General features: G+C 55.5%; 2 protein-coding genes and 1 non-coding gene across 15 annotated transcripts in view; 1 reads left to right on the top strand and 2 right to left on the bottom strand.

The window, feature by feature from the left end:
* Positions 1-110: 110 nt before the first annotated feature.
* On the top strand, positions 111-3,018 carry Izumo4 (IZUMO family member 4). 7 transcript variants are annotated; one of them, XM_029565431.1, is made up of 10 exons: positions 111-399; positions 494-574; positions 660-700; positions 1,136-1,162; positions 1,252-1,323; positions 1,437-1,484; positions 1,591-1,605; positions 1,818-1,835; positions 2,044-2,058; positions 2,414-3,018. In XM_029565431.1, the coding sequence occupies exons 1-10, from the start codon at positions 156-158 to the stop codon at positions 2,642-2,644; spliced, it is 792 nt and encodes a 263-aa protein (XP_029421291.1). In that variant the 5' UTR covers positions 111-155; the 3' UTR covers positions 2,645-3,018. The 7 variants fall into 7 exon arrangements, 5 of the variants coding, with proteins under 5 accessions (XP_029421291.1, XP_008835342.1, XP_029421290.1 ...); XM_008837120.2 differs by having other exon boundaries at positions 660-731; positions 1,252-1,327; positions 2,414-2,635; XM_029565430.1 differs by having other exon boundaries at positions 660-731; positions 1,136-1,323.
* Positions 3,019-5,112: 2,094 nt separating this feature from the next.
* The window catches only part of Ap3d1 (adaptor related protein complex 3 subunit delta 1), a 38,957-nt gene continuing 24,708 nt past the window's right edge, over positions 5,113-19,361 (bottom strand). The window contains exons 12-31 of one of the 7 annotated variants that reach the window (XM_029565429.1): positions 19,108-19,253; positions 18,544-18,923; positions 16,568-16,799; positions 15,172-15,317; positions 14,661-14,802; positions 14,151-14,222; positions 13,255-13,330; positions 12,958-13,148; positions 12,591-12,664; positions 11,808-12,006; positions 10,336-10,407; positions 9,830-9,937; positions 8,932-9,060; positions 8,648-8,695; positions 8,071-8,260; positions 7,729-7,817; positions 7,480-7,565; positions 7,089-7,210; positions 6,828-6,907; positions 5,113-6,119 (exon numbers count right to left, since the gene is read on the bottom strand). In XM_029565429.1, the coding sequence (XP_029421289.1) occupies positions 6,024-6,119; positions 6,828-6,907; positions 7,089-7,210; positions 7,480-7,565; positions 7,729-7,817; positions 8,071-8,260; positions 8,648-8,695; positions 8,932-9,060; positions 9,830-9,937; positions 10,336-10,407; positions 11,808-12,006; positions 12,591-12,664; positions 12,958-13,148; positions 13,255-13,330; positions 14,151-14,222; positions 14,661-14,802; positions 15,172-15,317; positions 16,568-16,799; positions 18,544-18,923; positions 19,108-19,253 (2,678 nt within the window). In that variant the 3' untranslated portion in view covers positions 5,113-6,023. The remainder of the gene's footprint in view (positions 6,120-6,827; positions 6,908-7,088; positions 7,211-7,479; positions 7,566-7,728; positions 7,818-8,070; positions 8,261-8,647; positions 8,696-8,931; positions 9,061-9,829; positions 9,938-10,335; positions 10,408-11,807; positions 12,007-12,590; positions 12,665-12,957; positions 13,149-13,254; positions 13,331-14,150; positions 14,223-14,660; positions 14,803-15,171; positions 15,318-16,567; positions 16,800-18,543; positions 18,924-19,107; positions 19,254-19,361) is intronic. The other 6 variants (XM_008837116.3, XM_029565424.1, XM_029565425.1 and 3 more) reach the window with 6 other exon arrangements.
* Positions 11,181-11,313, bottom strand: LOC115071053. The gene has a single exon (XR_003850156.1). It is a non-coding gene; the product is annotated as a small nucleolar RNA ACA64 (small nucleolar RNA).

Here is a 19,361-nt window from a genome sequence, read left to right as displayed (position 1 = left end):
AGCTGGGCCAATCCCTGTGGCCGGCGTGGGGCGGGGGGGCCCTGGCGCGGCCCAGGTCCCCACGGCACGCCGTTGGTTGGCGCATCTGAAGGGGCGTGGCGCGGGCGGCACCGTCCGTTAGTGCAGGGCCGGAGGGCGTGGCCCTGGCGGCGCCGATGGGTAGTCGCGGCCGGCGGGGCGGGGCCCTGGGCCTGCTGCTGTACCTGGGCTTGACGGCGGAGCTGGCCGGCGGCTGCCTGCACTGCGACCCCAATTTCTCGGAGAAGTTCTGCTACTATCGGCACCACGTGAACCTCAAGTCCTGGTGGGTGGGTGACATCCCGGTGTCGGGGATGCTGCTCACCGAGTGGAGCCAGAACACGATGAAAGAGCTGCACCTGGCCATACCCGCCGAGATCAGTGAGCAGCCGAGACCATCCCTGGGCCAGGCAGAAGACCACGGCAGGGGACTCCTGGGCTGGATCGCTCACCTGTTTCCTCTTCCCGCTCTCAGCCCGGGAGAAGCTGGATCAAGTGGCAGGAGCGGTGTACCAGAGAATGGACCAGCTGTACCAGGGGAAAATATACTTCCCAGGTAACAGGCGGGAAACTGAGGCAGAACCAGTGCTGGGCACCCTCCACCCAGGCCTAATGTCTCTGCTGTGCTTCCCCCACATCAGGGTACTTCCCCAATGAGCTGCGAGCCATCTTCCGGGAGCAGGTGCGCCTCATCCAGAACGCCATTATAGAGAGTGAGCAGTGGGCTCCATGGAGGGGACAGTGCCCAAGGCTCCAGGTGCTCCTGAGCTGAGAAGTGCTGGGAAACAAGACCGGGGTACAGCTTTCCAGGAGAGTCCCTTTTCATGAACAGTCACCAGCACATCATCATCCCCTGAAATCTGCCAAAGGAGCATTTTAACCACCCTCCCACATCAGGGACCACCTTCTCTCTGTGCCATGGACACATGTTCATGAAACACATGGTCCAGTGGGGTGGCACATTCCTGCAATCCTAGCATCCAAGAGGTTTATTCAGGCCAGCCTGGGCTGTTCAATGTCGAACTAGCTTGACCAGGCTAGAGAAAGAAGTGGGTCTAGGGGACAGGCGTTGAACCCTGGGCCTGGTTAGAAGGCACTGTCCTGTCCTACCCAACAGGCCGCATCGACTGTCAACATCACTGTGGTAAGTTGAGTAGCAGTACCGCCAAGGGGCAGCAGCAGGGGCCCAGGCCAGAGTCCCAGGAAATCCCTTGGCTGCCTCTCGTGTTACAGGCATCTTCCAGTATGGTACCATTTCTTGCACCAACTGCACCGACTCACATGTTGTCTGCTTCGGTTATCACTGCAAGTACAACTTGGCTGCTCTACTGTCCCTGGAGTCCTCAGTTCACCACCCGGGTAGGGGAGGGGACCTGAAGCTTGGAAAGACCCCTTCACCAAGCACTGTATCTCCCCAGGTCATCAGCACAGTGGGAGACAGCTGTACAGGGCCTCCTGAGTTACATGTGAGCTGGGGGAATGGCGGGGAGCTCATTGGGAGCCAGGGCTCAGAAGTAGGGGGGAGCACCAACGGAAGCCACTTGGTCCCTGATTCCAAACCTGCTGTTATAGAAATGCCTGGCACCAGTAAGTCCTGTTCAACCCATCTCTTTTTCTCCGGGACAGTGTGTGTGAGTACATAGGGAGTGAGCTTCTGCAGCCTCTGGAGGGCCAGGAGGATCTACCCCTTTCCTGGAGGGTCTTAAAGTCAGCTGGAGGAAAGGGTCCTCATGAAACCTGGGGCTAACCCAAGTGGGTGGCAGAGCTGGGGGTCTGAGAACTCCGCTCTTATCTTTCAGACAGGACACACAGATGAGGTAAGGCCAGGCCTTCTGCTGGAAGGGATAGGGGAAGAGGGAGGGTGAAGAAAAGGTTGCGGTGGGAGATGAAGTCCTATGGCGGGAATGGAAAGGGATGCCAGGCAGGGCTGAGCGCCCCTAAGCATGCTGGACGTCGGGACCTATGCCCACCCATGTGACCACTGCATGAAGCTTGCTGATTCCTTCTCTATGGCCTCGGACACAGAAACACCCCAGCCTTGTGAGTGACTCAGGGGAACCAGGCTACAAAGCAGGAGGCTTAGGGGAGCACCCAAACTGGAAACCCAAAGGCAAACGACAACTTTGCCACAGACCCCACCATGCCCTATTGTAGACTGGTTTCGGGTGCTGGATGACCCCACCTGGCACTCCAGGATACCAGAACAGGCAGGGCCTGGGTGCTGGGGTGCACACCTGTCATCCCAGCCCTCCAGAAGGTGGAGGCAAAGGATCTTGAATTTGAGACCAGCCTGGGCTACATGTATAGTAGGGCGGCAGTGAGGACACAGCCTGGGGAGAAAGGCAAGAGGGCAAAAGCAGACTAAGGGCTGAGGGTACCCCACCCTATCCCAAAGCCTATCACCGAACATCAGGTATCTGGACCCACAGCATCTGATCAACCTGACCTTGGAACACGCCTCCGAGTGTCTGACCCAGCACTGATGGTGGCCACTTGCCCCCAGCCTGGGTGGGGGCCAGGACTCAACTGGACCTCCAGCCTGTCCCTCCACAAGAGGCTTGCTGCTGCCTGCCTCAGGTCACCCCCTCACCCTCACAGAGCCCTGGCTGGAAAGGGTGGGGAGTAGGGCTTGTGCATAGATCGTGGGGCCCCTGGGCAGGGACCCTAGAGCTCTTTTGATTAAAGTGTTCTGACATTTCTTATGGAAGTTCTTTTCTGCCACGGGGTGCACCTAGGGGTGGACAAAGCCAATGGTCTGCACTTCTGGGGAGGCACCCAAGCAGTGGGTGGGTATGGGTGGCCCTGGTCTCTGGTCCATGGAGAGAGGACCAAGCAGAGCCCAGATAGTGCATGGAATCCCCTTCGAGATCCAGGGACTCTCAATTTATCCTAACCCTCCTCAGTGCCTGTGGGTAGGTTTGCATAGAGAGGTGTTTTAGGGGTTTTGTTTTGTTTGAGACAGGGTCTCACCATGTAGCCCTGGTTGGCCTCACAAAGACCATCAGCCTCTGTCTCCCAAGTGCTGGGATTAAAGACGTGTGCCACCACACCCAGTTTTTTTGTTTTTTTTTTTTTTTGAGGCAGGATCTCCTATATCCTGGTGTGGCCTAGAACTTGCTATGTAGCCCAGGCTGACCCTGAACTCCTAATTCTCCTGTTTCCACCTCCTGAGTGTTGGGATGACAGGCATGCTCCACACCTATGTGCTGGGGACGAACCTAGAGCTTCATGCATACCAGGCAAGCTCTGCAAACTGAGCCTGTGTCCACCCTTGGTTGAGAATAAGGCCCCAGTCTATAGTCCCTGCTGGCCCTGAACTCCTGACCCTTTTTTTTAAGGGGGGGTCCTTTTGAGACAGGGGGTCTCCCTGTAGTGGGGCCGGCTTAGAACTCACTATGTAGGCTGGACTGACCTTGAACTCACCTCACAGAGATCTGCCTCCCAAGTGCTGGAATTAGCGTTTTGGCAGGGGGTGGGGTGGGTGTCTTTTTTTTCTGAGACAGGGTCTCGCTGTAGCCCAGCTGGCCTGGCTCTCGCTATGTAGACCAGGCTGGCTTCAAACCCATCGATCTGCCTCCTGAGTACTGGGATTAAAAGCATGCACCACCACACCCCACCCTCTTTAACCTCAGCCTCCCAAGGGTTGGATTACATGGTACAGACTGTAGTTGGGGAAAAGCTGGGTCAGCTTTAGTATGTTTTGGGGTTCTTCATGGCAGACCCAGAGTAGGGGAGACTGACTGCTGGGCAGCAATGGCATGAATAGGGCTGGGTAATTGACCATTGTTACAAAGAACCCAGGTGCAGTGACCTCAGCTAGGTCACTGTCCTCCTTCCCTCCTTCCTGAAGCTTCCCCAGGTTCCACATGCTAGGGACTACAGGGACAGCCTGTGTGCCCCTCCATGTGCAGTTGCATGTCAACAAAGGTGGACATCTCGGGAGGACTCTAGCAGGGCAGCAGACCCCTAAGGGCCTTTCTCCTCCTAAGGGACTGGGGTTAGCCAGGGAAGGCTAAGGCACTAACAGGGACTGGGTGTGGTGTCGGGAGCTCAAGCTGTGCTTACTATTCATGGCTGATAGGCACACCATGCCCTTGGTTACTGCACTGCCAAACACAGTTACCTTTGAAAGCCCTTTATGGGTCCTGGCTAGGGCTGGCAGGGTGCCTACTGCAGTGGGAAAGTGTTGTGTAGCACCTGCCAAGGGGTGCTGCCTGGAACTCGGGCAGCGTCTTGGCCTTAGCCACAGTAGCATTTGGAGATTCAGTTCACGTCCATAGGGGTTTAGCTTCTGCTGATAAGAATGTGACTTCACTTGCACAACATGGGTGTGCCTACCTACAGGCAAGCAATACACTCAAGACACATAAAATAAAAAATAGTATTTTAAAAAAGTGTGACTTCACTACTATCCAACACAGTGGCAGTCACCAGCTGAGATGGGGCAGAGAACATGGGTGGGGCTTCTTCCAACCAAAGACCCTGCCCCCTCATAGCCCCATAGTAACAGTAAGAAAGTGGGGGGAGCCAGGCAAGGTGGCACACAGCTTTCATCCCAGCACTTGAAAGGCCAGCCTGGTCTACATAGAGTTCCAGGTCAACCAGGGATGCAGAGTGAGATCTTGTTGCAAAACAAAACAAAATCCCCAAACAATAAAAGTAGGGGATGGGAGATGGATGAGTGGTGAAAGCACTTGCTGATCAAGCCTGAGGACCCATGTTCCGAGTTTCAAGCACTCACATAAATGGGCAAAACAAGGTGGAGCCATGCCCGTGCCTGCAACCCTAGGGCAGATCTCGAAATGGGAGGATGTGGAGCTCCTGGCCACTAGCCAGCTCCAGGCTTAGGGAGACACCAGCTCAAGGGAGAGAGGGGAGAGGGAAGAGAGAGCAGGCCCTCCATGTCCTCTGGCTCCTGCAGGTGTTTGTGCTCATTGCACACTGTACACACATCACACACAGAAATCAAAGGTGGGTGGTGGCAACATGGGTGGAGGTTGGCAACTCACTTGCCTGTACCGCCCGAGCCCCAGGAGCTTGACTGGCGCATTAGGTGCCATCCCCAAGGGTGCTGGCAGGGATGGGGCATTGAGAGCGTGCTTTGCGACTTTTTATTGGTCACTGTGACATGATGGTCACAGCAGCGTGATACATATCCACAAGGGAATGTCGACAGCAAATCAATCATGGAACATCATGGAGCCAGAGGGTCACAGCGGGTCTGTAACAGAGGGCGCTACATGCTAAAGTGACAGCTGCCATCGAAGAAACGGCTACACTATGGCCCTCATCCCCTCTGGGTAAGGCCAGCTCATGCCCAGCAATGGAGAGCATGTGGGCTGGGGTTCCCTTGCCCTGCCCCACAACAGTGGGGCAGGCCTCGAGTGTGCCCAGGACACACACCCCCGCACCACTCAGCCCTGTGTACTTCTAGGCCCCCACAGCTGTGGCAGTGTGGGACAAGCCCATGATACGGAGTCACAATCTAAGGGGCATGGATTGCACCCCTCCACACCCCTCACAGAAACCCAGAGCGGACCACAACTCTGTCCAGCAAGGGAAGGCAGCAGCTGAGCTGTGGCCACCCATCCATACACACCTCTAGGGAGAAGCAGCTGGGTAATAGCAGCCCTGGTCACCTTTCTGTAGGTGCCACCAGTCAGGATGCTGGGGACACAAGCAGCTGGAAGGGCTCCCCAGAGGCAGCATGGGGACAGGAGGCCAGGACTGTATCCGTCTACCCTGTCTGCTGGACACCTTCACCCTGGTGCCCACATTCAAGAATGAGGTGTGGCGCTGGGAGCCCCCCCTGCTGGCCAGGGTTGGAATGGTCTTTCTTGCCATAGGGTTGCAGAGTCAGAATAAAAAATAATAAATTGATGCAACACAGGACCTCAGAGTCACAGTGGAGGCCGGTGGTTAAACTAATGCTGGGCGTAGGGACAGTACACACGACAAAGGAGAGACGAGATGAGACCCGTTAGCTCTGTCCTGAGCTCCGGCCTTCAGCACTGGGCCAGGGTAGCCTTCATTTCCTCCAACAGGCTGCTCAGCAGTGTGGCGTCACTGCATTTCCCATCCACAGACACAGAGCTCTCACCCTGGGGGATGGCCACATGGACACGCTGTACATACTGCACATACCCACTGCACTGGGCAGCTGCCCTCCCACCCTCAGCTGGGTGGGGCCTGGCTGCTCTTTGTTTTGGGTTTTTTGTGTTTTTTTTGAGACTGTCTCCCTGTAGCCCCAGCTGGCCTGGAACTTACTATGTAGACCAGACTGGCCTCAAATTCAGAGATTTGCCTGCCTCTGCCTCCCAAGTGCTAGGACTATAGGCTGCACCACCACACCTAGCTTTTTTGTTTTCTTAAACTGTAACCCTGGCTGGCCTAGAACTCAGCAATCTTTCTGCCTCAGCCTCAGACCGCTGGATGAAAGGCTTACACCGCCACGCCCAGCTATTCAAAAGCACTTTTCAGCACTGGTGTTCTTTGGTGCGAGGCACTAGGTGAGGTGCACACAGCACTATCTCCTGTCAGACAGATGGACAGAGGCCAGAAGCCAAGGAGCCTGAGCTGGCAATGCACCTGCCCTTTCCTCCTCCATTCCTGTGAACCAAATGCAGGGACAGCTGTGGGCTTGTTCTAACTGTGAGGTCTGTAGCATAGAGGTTCAGGTCTTGGCTCTTGGGATGGGGACCTCAGGGAAGAAGTCCTTGACACTGAGGGACACAGGAGGCCGAACCTGTCCCCAAGCCCTCTACCCCAGAGCCCTAGGGAAGAGGGGCAGCAGGCTACTGTGAGCTCACCTTCTTCACCAGCAGGCAAACATGGTGGCCCTGGATGGAGCGGCTGTACATGGAGGCACAGGAGTCTACCCGCTCCACAACTGTTATAGAAGAGCAGGTCAGGCCATGTCCCCTGGCAGGGCCCTCTCCAGGGTGGCCAGGGGACAGGAGCCAAAGCCCATGTGGGATGGTGCCCAGAGTGCTACAGGCCAAGCCCTGAAGAAGGGGCTGTTCGGGGGTGGGTGGGTCGGTGGCACCTGTGGGGTGAAGCCCACTGCTTACCAGAAAAATGGTGGTGAAAACAGATCTTTGCCAGAAGGTTTTGAAAAGACATGCTAATGCCATCAACTCTGATAGAGTTCATGCTCAGGTCTCCAGACTCCAACAACTTGGCAAATGCATCACTGTGGGGAACACAGAACAGAGATGCCATAGTTGACAGAGGTGCCACAGAGCCTGGCAGATGCCATGTTATGGACCTACTGTGACAGGTATGTCACCTCAATGCTTGGAATGCTGAAGCAGAAAGGAGGATTGCCGCAAGTTCTCTGGTAGAGACTCTCTTATGGTGTGAGTGTGTGTGGGACTCTGGTGTGTGTGTGGGGGGTGACACAGGACTCTTCTGGTGGGGGAGGAGCGCTGCTCTGGTGCGGGGTTGGGCAGAAGTGCACACCTGTAGCAGGGTGTGGTGATCAGATAGGAGCTGCAGCTGAAGTGCAGCCGGAAGTCCAGCTTCTCATGGGTGGCTCCACTGTCATCCTAGAGGAGGGAAGCAGCAGCTCTGAGGGGCTGCCAGTCTGGGGTTCCTCAGGCAGGCAGGTATTCACTTTCCCTAGGAAGCCTGACACCCACTGGGGCAGGGCGAAGGAGACACTGCTGGCCTGTGGAGAGGACTCCCCATGGGCCACATCGCAGCACATACCTTGGCAATGAAGGACAGTGTGCCCTTGAGCTTCTGGGCCATGATGATGCTCTGAATGGTGAACACAAACTGGGCCTCATTGGAGATACCTGGCGGGAAAGGAAACAGCACTCAGTGGGGCCAGGTCTGGCCCTGTTCTGACTCTAGGTTTCCCATGGCTGGTTGGGATGCTGAGGATGCTGCACACCCCCTCTCCCCACAGGTGACAAACTTCATCAGCAGGAGGGGTGTGGAGGGGTGTTCTACTATGGCTTGCCAGAGGCCACAGCACTCCTACGAGCAGCAAGACACCAGACACCTGGGGCTTGCTCCAGTCAGTTGCAAGGCTATACACAGGCTCACCAGGGGGCAGTTGGAAGGGCACGGGCACACCGTCATGGACAGACGAGCCCTCTGGGCGAGCCATCTTGGTGTTGAGTGAGTCCAGCACGTTCAGCTCCATGTTCTTCAGGAAGCTGCCACTCTGGTTCTCCAGGATGATGGACACAGTCACCTGACTGTCCTTCTGCAAGCTAGCCTGGATGTCGTACATCTGCATGGGCAAGGCCAGGGGCAGGGCAGGGTCAGCCCAAGAGCAGGTGAGGACCGTGACTCACCCACAACCCCAGATGTGAGGCAAACAGTCACCTCTCAGACAAATGCCTAGTCCTGTCCCTGTGTTGGAGGCCAAGTCAAAGTCTCCAGAGGAAGCCAGTAAGTCTTAACTCGCAATTTCGCCTGCCTCTGCCTGCTGGATGTGCTGCCACACCCATCTCCTATCACCCAGGGCTGTCCTCAGGTAGCGAGCTCACACAGTCCTGTGAGGTGGAGTGCCTGGGCTACTGTTTGGAGTCTTCCATGCCTGGGCACTGTTGCCAGTCCCTCAAGGCTTCCATGATGCTTTGCTCAGGCAGTGATCACCCCTTCCTATAGCACTCACCATCTTCACATAGGAGTTCTCGGCCAGAAGGCAGTAGCTAGACATGGGCTGGAAAGAGAGAAACCTGTCAGCTGCAAAGACAAAGACCCACGTGTCCACTTCATTTATCATGGGACAGGGCCAGCAGTGCAGCCCAACACTCAGGAATAACACACTGGTGAGGAACCAGAGCCATTGGCTGGCATTTGTCATGGCTTCTGCAGTGCACCAGGCCTGGGTCACACCACTCACAGCATGGTCTCTGGGGCACCCTGGTGGTTGCCTAGGGGTGAGGTGGCACTCACTGGGATGGGCTCCTCCTCCTCCTCGGCAGCACCATTCTGCACTGGCTGGACCTGGTGCTCCTGCTTCCTCTTGGCCTTCTTCTCCCGGGTGTGTTCCTCCTTCTTGTGCTTCTTCTTGTGCCGGGGCTTCTGCAGCAGAGTCAGCTCAGCCCACGGCCAGCACAAGGCACCCTGACCACCCCCAACAGCACATGGGGCCCAGGGCCTGGTAGAACAGCAAGGCCAGGTGTCCCCAGGTCCTCATTGAATGAGGCCAGCCTGGGAAACACAAGAACGTCAGGACAGGCCAGTGGCAGGAGTCACTCAGACAGTGGGGGACAACACAGAGGCACAGCAACAAGACCGTCACTGCATGGGGAAAGGCCTCTTGGCCACACCCCAGAGAGAACAGATACATAGAAGTGTGCCTGAGTTCACAGCAGCCATGGGGGAACAACCCAGCATCTGTGGATGGACAATGGACAGTGTGGCCCAGCCACACACTAGAGCATCATACAGCCCTGAACAGGAGCAAGACTCTGACACACACCAAAAAGTGGGGAAGCTCAAGGACATTACACTCAGAGACCCAGAGACAGAACACTCAGTGTGGAACTCCGTGACAGGAAATGTCCAGGACAGGAAAATCCTCAGGCACGAAGTGAATGTATGGATGCCAGGGGTTGAAGAAGGAATGGGGTAGACTGCTCATGCAATGGGTTTCCTATTGAGAAGATGGAAGGTTCTAGAATCTACAGTGGTAAGGGACATACTAGACCCCACTATCAAAGGCTTAAGCATGGAGACGGTGAACTACATCTCAATGAACATGCTCCTACAGACCCCACCAGAGCAGGTGCAGCACCCCATAGTGTGACACACTCCCTGCAACACCCAGCGTGGTGGCCCCATACCTCACCTTCTCCTGGTTGTGACCCACATTGTCCTCCTCATCCTCTGGCTCCTCTCTCTTGGGTCCCTCATGCTCATCCTTAAGGGAGGTGACAACATTCCCACTGAGCTCTTCCTGTGGAGAACCAGGCAGGTCAGGGGCTTTGGGGAGGGGGTTCCCTGATGCTCAGGAGTTACAGCTAGAGAAAGAATACAGGTAGCTTGGAGCCCCACTCTCAAGCAACACAGGTCTTCCTGAGGGTGGGGACACCTGTGGAGACAGCCCTGTGGACAAAGATCCAGGCTAGGTACACCTCCCTATCACTTAGCTCTCAGCCTGACAGACACTGGCCACAGACTACAAGCCAGCAGCAGGGAGAAGGTACACAACACCCCACAGCGCTGCACTCTACCTAACTGCACCCATGTACAGATCCAGGGCAGTGTGGGGCTGTGCCTGTGTACCAGCTAGCTCCTGCAGGGAGAGCCTGGACAAGGCTTCTGAGGGACACACTGGGGCAGAGGGGCACTTACTGTAGATGGGGTAGGAGTAGGGGCAGCAGCAGGTGGTGGGGTGGTAGACAGCCAGAAGTCTAAGTCCTCACCCTAAAGTCACAGAAGGCCAATAGAAAACTTAGAGGGCAAGGGCCACAGGCTACCCTCTCATTGTCCACCACTGCTGCCTGGGCCCCATCCAAGCAACACACGAAGCCTGGCCACTGCTGACAGGACCCCAAAGACAGGCACCCAGACACATTGTGTCTCCTAGATGCCCAGGAGGATGATGTCAGGCTACATGGTGACTAAGGTGATGCCACAACACAGTAGCACAATTTGGGAGCTGGGGGTGGGGGTGGAGTATTTTTGAAACAAAGTCTCACTGTGGCTCAGGCTGGCCTTGAAGTCTTGACAATCCTCCTGTCTCAGCCTCCAGAATTCTGGGATACAGGCATGGTGGTTCTTTTAGACTGATTGATTAAAGGAATGCACTCCATGGTGCATGTATGGAGATCTGAGGACAGCCTGCAGGAGTTGGTTCTCTCCTTCTACCATGTGGGTCCTGGGGACTGCAAGTCTTCAGGCTTGGTGGCAAACACCTTTACCTGCTAAGTCATCCTATCAGCCAAAATTTATGTGTTTGAATGTTTTGCTGCATGTATGTATATGCATCTGTGTTGTACAATGCCTGCAGAGACCTAAAGAGGGCATCTGATCTCCTGGAACTGGAGGTGCTGGGAATCAAACCCAAGTCCTCTGTAAAAGCAGCAAGAGTTCTTAACCACTGGAGTCAGCTCTCTAGCCCCCAGGAGTGGTTCTTTTTTTAAAAACAGGGTTAGGACTGAGGCCAAAGGCCATAATGCAGGAACCAGCGCAATAGTGCTTGTTGGGAGCCTGGGTTTTACACTCCCACACGGTGGAAGCCAGAGGTGAGCTGAGGCCCCTGGTGGCTCTGGGCACCGAATCTCAACCCAGGCCACGACCAAGGCCAGGGACAGGGGTGGTTCTTTAAACCCTGTTTCTGAGCCCAGCATGGTGGTGCACTCCTGAGATCCTCAGGAGCCTGTGGCAGGAGGACCAGCTCAGACCAGCTGGGGCTATACGGAAGACACTGTCTCAAAAACACAGGCCTGGGGGTGCAGTTCTATCACAACAATCGCTTGGCAGACAGAGGCAAGAGGACTGCAAACCCAAAGCCCAGACAGCTAGTGAGGTGGTGCCTCAGAGCACAAAGTTCAGAGGCAACTGGGACATGGCTTAGTGGTCACCTGCCTGGCAGGCGCACAGCCCTGGGTTCCAGTACCTCCGCTCCCATCCCCCAATTTCTTTGCTGTATAAATCAGTTTGAGAACTGTAGTTAACTCTGGATGGAGCTCCCTGCTCTGCTCCCTTTGGGTCCCACCTTGCACAGCAGGAGATCTGCATACTCAGGTGCCTGCCTGTCAACAGGCTAGACCTCCAATCCAGACTATGGGAGGAAGGCAGAGCCTGGGACCTGACCCACATACCCTCTTCTTCTCTCTCTCTATCTTCTTCTCTCTTCCTCCCTCCCTCTCCTTCGGCTTCTTCTCTTTCTTTTTGAGTTTCTTGCTCTTCTTCTCTGTGGGTGCGTCCTTCTTCTCCAGAGACTTTGAGGTCTCAGCATTCCTGTGCTTCTGGACCGGCAGCTTCTCACTGTCAGCCAAGGGCCTGGGGAGAGGAAGGAATCTAGGGGTCACCATGTAGAGCTGTAGCCCAACCTCAGGACTGCCGGTCCCTTGAATTTTGGGGCTCCTGAATGTGCCCATGATGGCTCAGTTTCTGGGAACGTGGATCCTGCTCCCAGTGCACCAAAGTGTCCCAGGTCTCTTTTTGTCTGTGGTGGTGTATGCACATGCTCGTGTGGGTTGTGCCTGTGCCTGTGTATGTAGGCACAAGTGTGCTCAAGCATGTGGAGGACAGAGGATGAGGTAAGGTGTCGTCCCATCACTCTCCACCTCACTGAGATAAGGTCTCATTGGACCTGGCCAACACCTCTACTCCACCAGTGTGCCCCAGGGATCTGTCTCCACACCCTCAGCACTGTAGTTACAGATATGAGCTGTTGTACTCAACTTTTAGTGGGTGCTGGGAATCCAAACTCAGGTCCTTGGGCTGACACAGCAGGCACTGCGCTGCCTGGGTCATCTCCCAGCCCTCTCTTCCCTTTCTAATGGTCAAGCGCTTCCCAACCCAGGCCAAGGATTTTCCTTGCATCCCAGGAATGAAGACCCCAGTGCAAGTACAGCCTCTGTAGCCTGCCCCTCACTTACTTGTCCAGGTCAATGTCCAGCGCCCTGTAAGGGTCATTGGGGTCTTTGTCATCCTCGTCACTGGGCAGAGCATTCTGAGGGAAAAGAGAGGCACTCAGGGCTCAATTACAATCATGGGTTCTGCTGGAGGCTCCTGTCCCCTCTACGTCAGAGAACAGAACTGCTTGTATAGGCACATCCACATCCACATGTGCTGGATGCCTAGGGGTCAGCCTGGAAAGCCATCCCTCAGGACCTCAAGTGAGAAGACACCACTGGCCTGGTGCGCAGGTGAACTGCGGTGTCCTCCCAGAGAGCCAGACCCTGCCTCCCACCCTCCTGGAAACAAGCCCAGCAGGAACAGCCATGCCAGGGCTGGGCACCTGACCTCGGGCATCTCCTCAGTGACAATGTCCACCCGTTGGGCGGGCGCAATATCCTCATCGCTCTCAGTGGGCAGCGAGCTATGGCGGCGGTGGCGGCCCTTCTTCTCCTTCTTCCTCTTCTTGTCCTTCTCCTGCCGCTGCCGGTGTCGGCGCTCCTCCTCCAGCTTCACGTACTGGTCCGACATGGGCATCCCTGAAAGGAACACTCACTCAGTGCAGCCGAGGGTAGACAACGGCCACGAGATGTGCAGGGAAGCCCAAAGTCCCACAATGATGTGTGAGGGCCAGTAGACACCTGCCTGGAACTTTGAGAGGCACTGAGAGGTCGATCTGCACCACAGGAATGTGCTCCACCCCAGGCGTGTCCTGGTACCGCTGCAAGAGCAAAAGCAGGCTGTGAGGACTCCTCAGGACAGGAGTCTGCGAGACCCCTGGGAGGAGTGTGGGAGCCTGTGTGACTCTTAGGAGGGTCAGGTGTCTGTCCCAGAGGAAGGAACAAATTGAAGCCTTTCTTTTTCACTTGAATCCACCCGAGATTTTTCCTTTTCTTGAGATGGTCTCATGGAGCCCAGGGTGGTCTCAAACTTGCTATAATAAATGAGGATGACCCTGAACTCTTGAGCCTCCTGCCCCTTCATAGGTATTGGGGTACCAGGCATGTGCCACCACACCCAGTGATGCAGTGTTGGGGATGGACCCAGGGCCTCTCAAGTGCTAGGCGAGCTCCATCCACTGAGCCCAGCCACGGTGCCAATCTTTGCCTGTGTGTTTAACCCCAGGGTAGGCAGCTGTACACCCTGGGGTGGCGAGTACACTCCTCCCAGGCCATCCTGGTTACCATTGACCCCAACGTCACCACATGATCTCCCCACAATGGCTGATTCGCTCAAGAGATATGATGGGCAACAAAATGCTGAGGGACCCACCACCTGCCTACATGGGGCAGCTAGGGAGAGTGCCTGCCTGAAGACGGTGTACACTGGTCCTAGGACCCCATCAAGGCCACCCAGCAGTGTGTGAATCCCCAATCAGAGGATCCTTCCTGCAGAGACACACATTGCGGACAACTACGTGACGCAGGAGACACGCAGCCTAGACCTGAACATGGAACAGGGGCTCAGCTCTCCTTCCAGCTCCTCTCAAACCCAAGTGCATGGGCCTCAGCCACCCATAGACACTCAGAGACAGCACTCACCTTCTGCGGGGATGGAGAGCTCTTGATGTAGAAGGGATTGTTGGCTTGTTCCTGCTTCCGGGCCTCTCGTCGCTGTGCGGAAAGGACATTACATGAGCACGCAGGGAACCAGCATGCTGCATAAGAGCTCCCGAGACCCCCAGTGGCAGGTGTCAAAGGAGGAAGTGCTCAAGGAGACAGGCTCAGAGTTGGGGGCACAAGGGATCTGCATCTGTCCATCATGAGCCTGGGTTCTTAACCCCCACTCACTTGTACAGGCTTAGCAGGGTGCACGGCAGTGTGAAGTCACTCTGCTGTCTCCCTGCAGGGCCCAGGTGGAGGTGCTGCTGGCCTCTGCTCTGGATGGGAGGGTAAGGTGGACCCACACTTTGGGAGGGTCCTCTAGTCCTTGTGTCACAGGCTGTGGCTGGCAACATGGCTGACCTCAGGTGTCTGACCCTCAGTTACTCTGCATAACAGAGCCCTTCTACAATGGTTGCCCTGTGCCCACTGCTCTGGAACTGTGCTCACCCGGGCCAGCTCCTCCTCATCCTCCTCAGGCTGTTGGCGCCGTGAGCGCCTTGGCTCCTCATCGTGGAAGATGGCCTTGGGTTTCTCATCCTCAGACTCGCTGTCCGAAGGTGGCTCATTAATCCAGGCATCCAAGTCTAGGCTGGGACACACAGGTGGTCTGGCCTTCTCCACAATGGTCCACCATGTGCCTGACTATAACACCCTTCAACACTAACACCCACCATCCACAGGTGAGGAACAGATGTTACTGCCCTCTGAGGACAAAAGACAGGAAGGCAGCCTGGAGGCCAATAGCAAGCCACGCCACTCCCAGAAGTAAACATTAGGAGTGGGGCAGCTCCAGGCCAGTGCCGGCAGGCTCAGGCCACCCAGACACAGGGCCATCTTCTTGCCTGCCTGGCCCCTTCCTGTCTGGGGAAAGGTCCAGGGGTGTGGGTACCTAATCTTCAGTATCAGGGACAACTTTAGTTGGCTATACTGAATCTCTGCCCCACCCCCCAATCCTCACCCTTCAGGGACTGGGACCTTCTTCTGGGCCTTGGGAGCAACGGGGTTCAGCTCGCCGGCAAACAGAGCGCTGACTTCCTCAGCCACGGGCACGCCTTTGGCCTGTAGCTTCTGCACATGTTTCACCAGCTGCAGGACGCATGATGCCTATGGAAGCACGAGTGTGGGTGGGCACTCGCCTAGAGATGCTCAGTCACTTTGAGGGGACTAAGCAGTCAGGTGTCTGGGGACAGGGTGCTGGTGCTTGACTCCTCCCCATGGAGCCCAGAGACCCAGGCCACATTCAGTCCTGTCTCAGAGAAGGAACAAGCCCAGCAGTGTGGGAACAGGAGGGTGCTCAGCTTCAGTAGAGACACCTACTTTAGGTTTGCACCAAGACCACAGGGTTGCCTTCTGTGGGGGTCATCTCCTGTGGGTGTCTCTATAGCCAATCAGCCCTCTGTGGGCTCAAACACCACAGAAACATGGCTGGACTGGGCAGCCTAGCGCCCCTGCCACAGGGTGACCACATGGTTGGTCCAGACAAATATCAGTGAGTGGCCAAGTTTGTGCCCATGCCTCCTACACAGCCCTGGGCCAGCTCCTCAGCTATGTGATAGGGCCGTGCCCACACTTAACCTCCTCACAGGGTCACCGGAGACCCAGCAGGAGCCATGCACTGCCAGCAGGCACACTGACTCAGTAAGAACCCACATCAACCACAGGATACCAGGAGTGGCCACAGCAACTGGCCCTGATGCCCAGGTACCACTCCAGGGCCTTGGCTACCTGTTCTAATAGTACACAGCAAACTCGAAGTCCAGACTGGGTGGCTCAGTGACACTACACACATGCCCAGCACACATACTCCTGCTTCAAGTTGTTTGCAAACCCATTCTCCTATAACAGCAGCAAGATCATGCCAACTCCGTCACTTCCCAGGCCATTCCACCCCCCAAGCCTTGCTGATAGACCCTCAAGCCCCAGGTTGGCAGAGCTAGGACTCAGGGACTTCACCCCCACTCTGAAATAGGTACAAGTCTCTCTATACTGGCTGCTGCCTGAGACAGAGAGGGATCTAGAAGGGGCTAAAGTGCTTCTGGAGGGTTGGGGATCACTGGTGAACCTAAGCCCTGAGTCTAGCGCCAGCTGTGGTTGTTTGAGTGCTTAATGCTTCCCACAGGCTAACACATTCAAACATGTTCTCTGGCTCCAGGTGCTGTTTTAAGAGGCTGTGGACTTTTCAGGTGGGGTCTAACTTGGGGACCCAGGCTAGAACAGGTGATAGTATCAATAAGAGGGTTCTGTCTGATCTGTAGGTTGTGCTATGCTGTCCTGGATGTATCATAGGAGCATGAACTAAGGCCAACCTTCCCCTCATCAGGCTTGGTGGAGCCAAGCCCTGCTGCAGGTCTTACCCGCTCCTGCACCTCCAGGTCAGCACTCTGCACGAACTGGGGCAGCCGATCCACCATGAGTTGCGTGGCCTCCTGGGCAGCCTCAGGCTCAGCTGCCTGTTCCTTGTGCTGAAGAATGGCAGCATACAGCTTCACCACGTTCTGCACATAAACAGCCTGGATGTGGCCGGGCAGCGTTGTCACCTTGGGCCGAAGCATGGCCTCCAGGGTCTGTTGGGGCTCCTGCAGGTACCTGGGGAACAGGGGCTGCATGAGGCCTCTGTGCACACCTCACAAGAAGGCAGGGATGGGAAAGGTGGGACCCAGAGTCAAGGAGTGACCTTGGGATTCCTTGAGTAGAAGCTAGGACTGAAAGAGGATTTGGGGGAACCGGTAATTCTACATAAAGAGACGTGGCTGACAAGAGCATGGTAAAGGTGTGGCTGTCATGGCAGGTGCAGAAGACACTGCTGGTTACTCCATCTGTTGTTCTGTGTATCTACATGAGCTAGCTGTGACCTCAGCATTCAGGAGACTGGAGGAAGAGGAATTGGACAGCCTGGGCTACCTGTCTTAAGAACCAAAACAGCCAGGTGTGGTGGTGCACGCCTTTAATCCCAGCACTTAGACGGCAGAGGCAGGCGGATCTTTGTGAGTTCAAGGCCAGCCTGGTCTACATAGTGAGTTCCAGGACAGCTGGGGCTACAGGGAGACCCTGTCTCAAAAAGACACCCCCCGAAGAAAAAGCTGTAGTTAAGAGCACTGCCTATTCTTGCAGAAGACCCGGGTTAATTCTACATGGCAGCTAAGAACTGTCCGTAACTCTAATTCCAGAGGATACGACGACCTTGTCTCTCCTCTGGAGCATTGCTCGACATGGGTGCACTTGCATGCATGCAGGCAACACACACATATATATAAAATAAAAATAATAAAATATTTTTTGCAGAGGACCCAGGTTTGATTCCTAGCACCCACATGGCGGCTACGAACCATCCTTAACTCCAATTCCAGGGGAATCTGAAGGCCTCTTCTGACCTCCGAGGCATTGCAATGACATGGGTGCACTTACACACATGCAGGCAATACACTCATACACATAAAATAAAAATAATAAATTTTAAAATAAAAGCTAAAAACAAAAAAAACACACCCAAAACCTAAACTGAGGATACAGCACTATGGCAGACCACTTGGATGACACTGCAAGATCTTGGGTTCAACTCCCAGGACCATGAAAACAGACTTGTTAATTAATAAACTTCTCCCCATGTGAAAACAGATCCTGTGTACTCTGAGGCTGTCCTGCAGGTTCAGAGATGAGGCTCCCCACCAAGTCCTGACAGGTCCCCAGGGGCTGGGGAAAGGCATTGGGTGCTGGCACGAAGATGGTTGGGCATTGGTCTGTGCTGCTGCTGGGCTGGGCCTGGGGCACTGAGGCAGTGGAAGATGATAGGGAAAATAACTTGGCTCCCGATTTCTGTGACAGCCCCAAGTTGAACACTTAAATGCATACTTCTCTGTGGAGCTTACTGACAAGTCTGTCTGGGCAGCAGATGTCCTGTCCTTGAAGGATCAATGAGCCTGAGCCAGGTTGGAGGTGGCATGACAGTGCTGGGGATCCCCCAGCCCATCCAGTCATATACTCCTGAAGCCTGGTGTGAGGTGCTGATCCTCTGCAGGGCACAGCAATTAAGCACCTCACTGGCCCACCACCAGCTGTGGCATGGAGCTGAGCTAAGGGGCAGTGCAAGGGCTGTTGGGGATGGGCCACACTATCTTTGCTGCATCGCAAGCCAGGTAACCTGTCCCCAGGTCTATGACCTGGTGGGTATCCTTCCAGGGTACCCTTCAGGCATGAGGCAAAACCATTACAGGAGCCGTCAGTGGCTGGGGGCTGTCTATTGGGGAAGAGTACTTGAGGCAACAAAAAGGTCTGCTGACATGTCCCTCCAACTGGCCACACTGGACCACTTCCAAGGGCTCTATCAACTCACTCAGAGAACTCCCCACAGATCCAGGCAGCAGCATAGAGCACCTCGCAGATACCATTGCGCTGGGTGCTGCTGGCCACCAGGTGGGCACTGTCAAGCAATGCAGACATCTGAGACACTGCAAACTTGCGGATGGCCTTGACTCGAATAGCCACATCCAGCATCTGCGCCGCGATGAGGTGGCCATGACGGGTGCCTTCCAGGCGTGTGAGTTCCACGAGAATACTGATGTACCACTCAAAGTTGGTGATGTGCTGGTAGTTGGACTGGCTGCAGATGTCAATGATTTTGGTGAGTAGCTCGTCACGATAGGCAGTGCCCTCAGCCTTGTCCACGTGCATCATCAGCTTCTTCACAATCTCCATCAGGTTCTTCTTGGACACCTGCAGAGCGGGTAGACAAGGCCAGCCCTGAGCTCACAGGCCCATGCAAGGCTGTCAGCCAGGGTGTCCTGCACCCCTCTGCCCCAGGTCTGAGGTTGAGTGACTCGAGCTCTCAACCCGCCCTCTGCAGGCTTCAGAGACTCTGGGACACCCTGGACTGGCTGCTCCCAGGGCAGGGACACACCATGCCGTAGAGCAGATCAAGGGCGCGCAGGCGGATAGACTCGTCTTTGTCGTCCAGGCACTGCAGGATCAGGTCCTTGTGTGACTGCACTGACTTGGGGTGTGTCTTCAGGATCTTAGACATGGCTAGCAGTCCCAGATACTTCACTGTGGAGACCAAGTAACCATTAGCTTGGGGACAGGGAAGGGCAACCATGGCCCAGGGAGCAGCAGGCAGAGGGTGGCACCACAGCCATGACACCCTAAGAACCTGAT

Source organism: Nannospalax galili, unplaced genomic scaffold, assembly GCF_000622305.1.
Source record: "Nannospalax galili isolate Female #2095 unplaced genomic scaffold, S.galili_v1.0 scaffold77, whole genome shotgun sequence".
Lineage (NCBI taxonomy): Eukaryota > Metazoa > Chordata > Mammalia > Rodentia > Spalacidae > Nannospalax > Nannospalax galili.
This window is presented reverse-complemented; position numbering and strand designations above follow the sequence as displayed.

Coding starts and splice junctions, on each gene's coding strand:
- Izumo4 (XM_029565430.1), top strand. CDS start 156: ATGGGTAGTCGCGGCCGGCGGGGCGGGGCCCTGGGCCTGCTGCTGTAC. Junction 732..1,135: donor CCAGAACGCCATTATAGAGA/GTGAGCAGTGGG, acceptor CCTACCCAACAG/GCCGCATCGACTGTCAACAT. Junction 1,324..1,436: donor TGTCTGCTTCGGTTATCACT/GCAAGTACAACT, acceptor GTATCTCCCCAG/GTCATCAGCACAGTGGGAGA.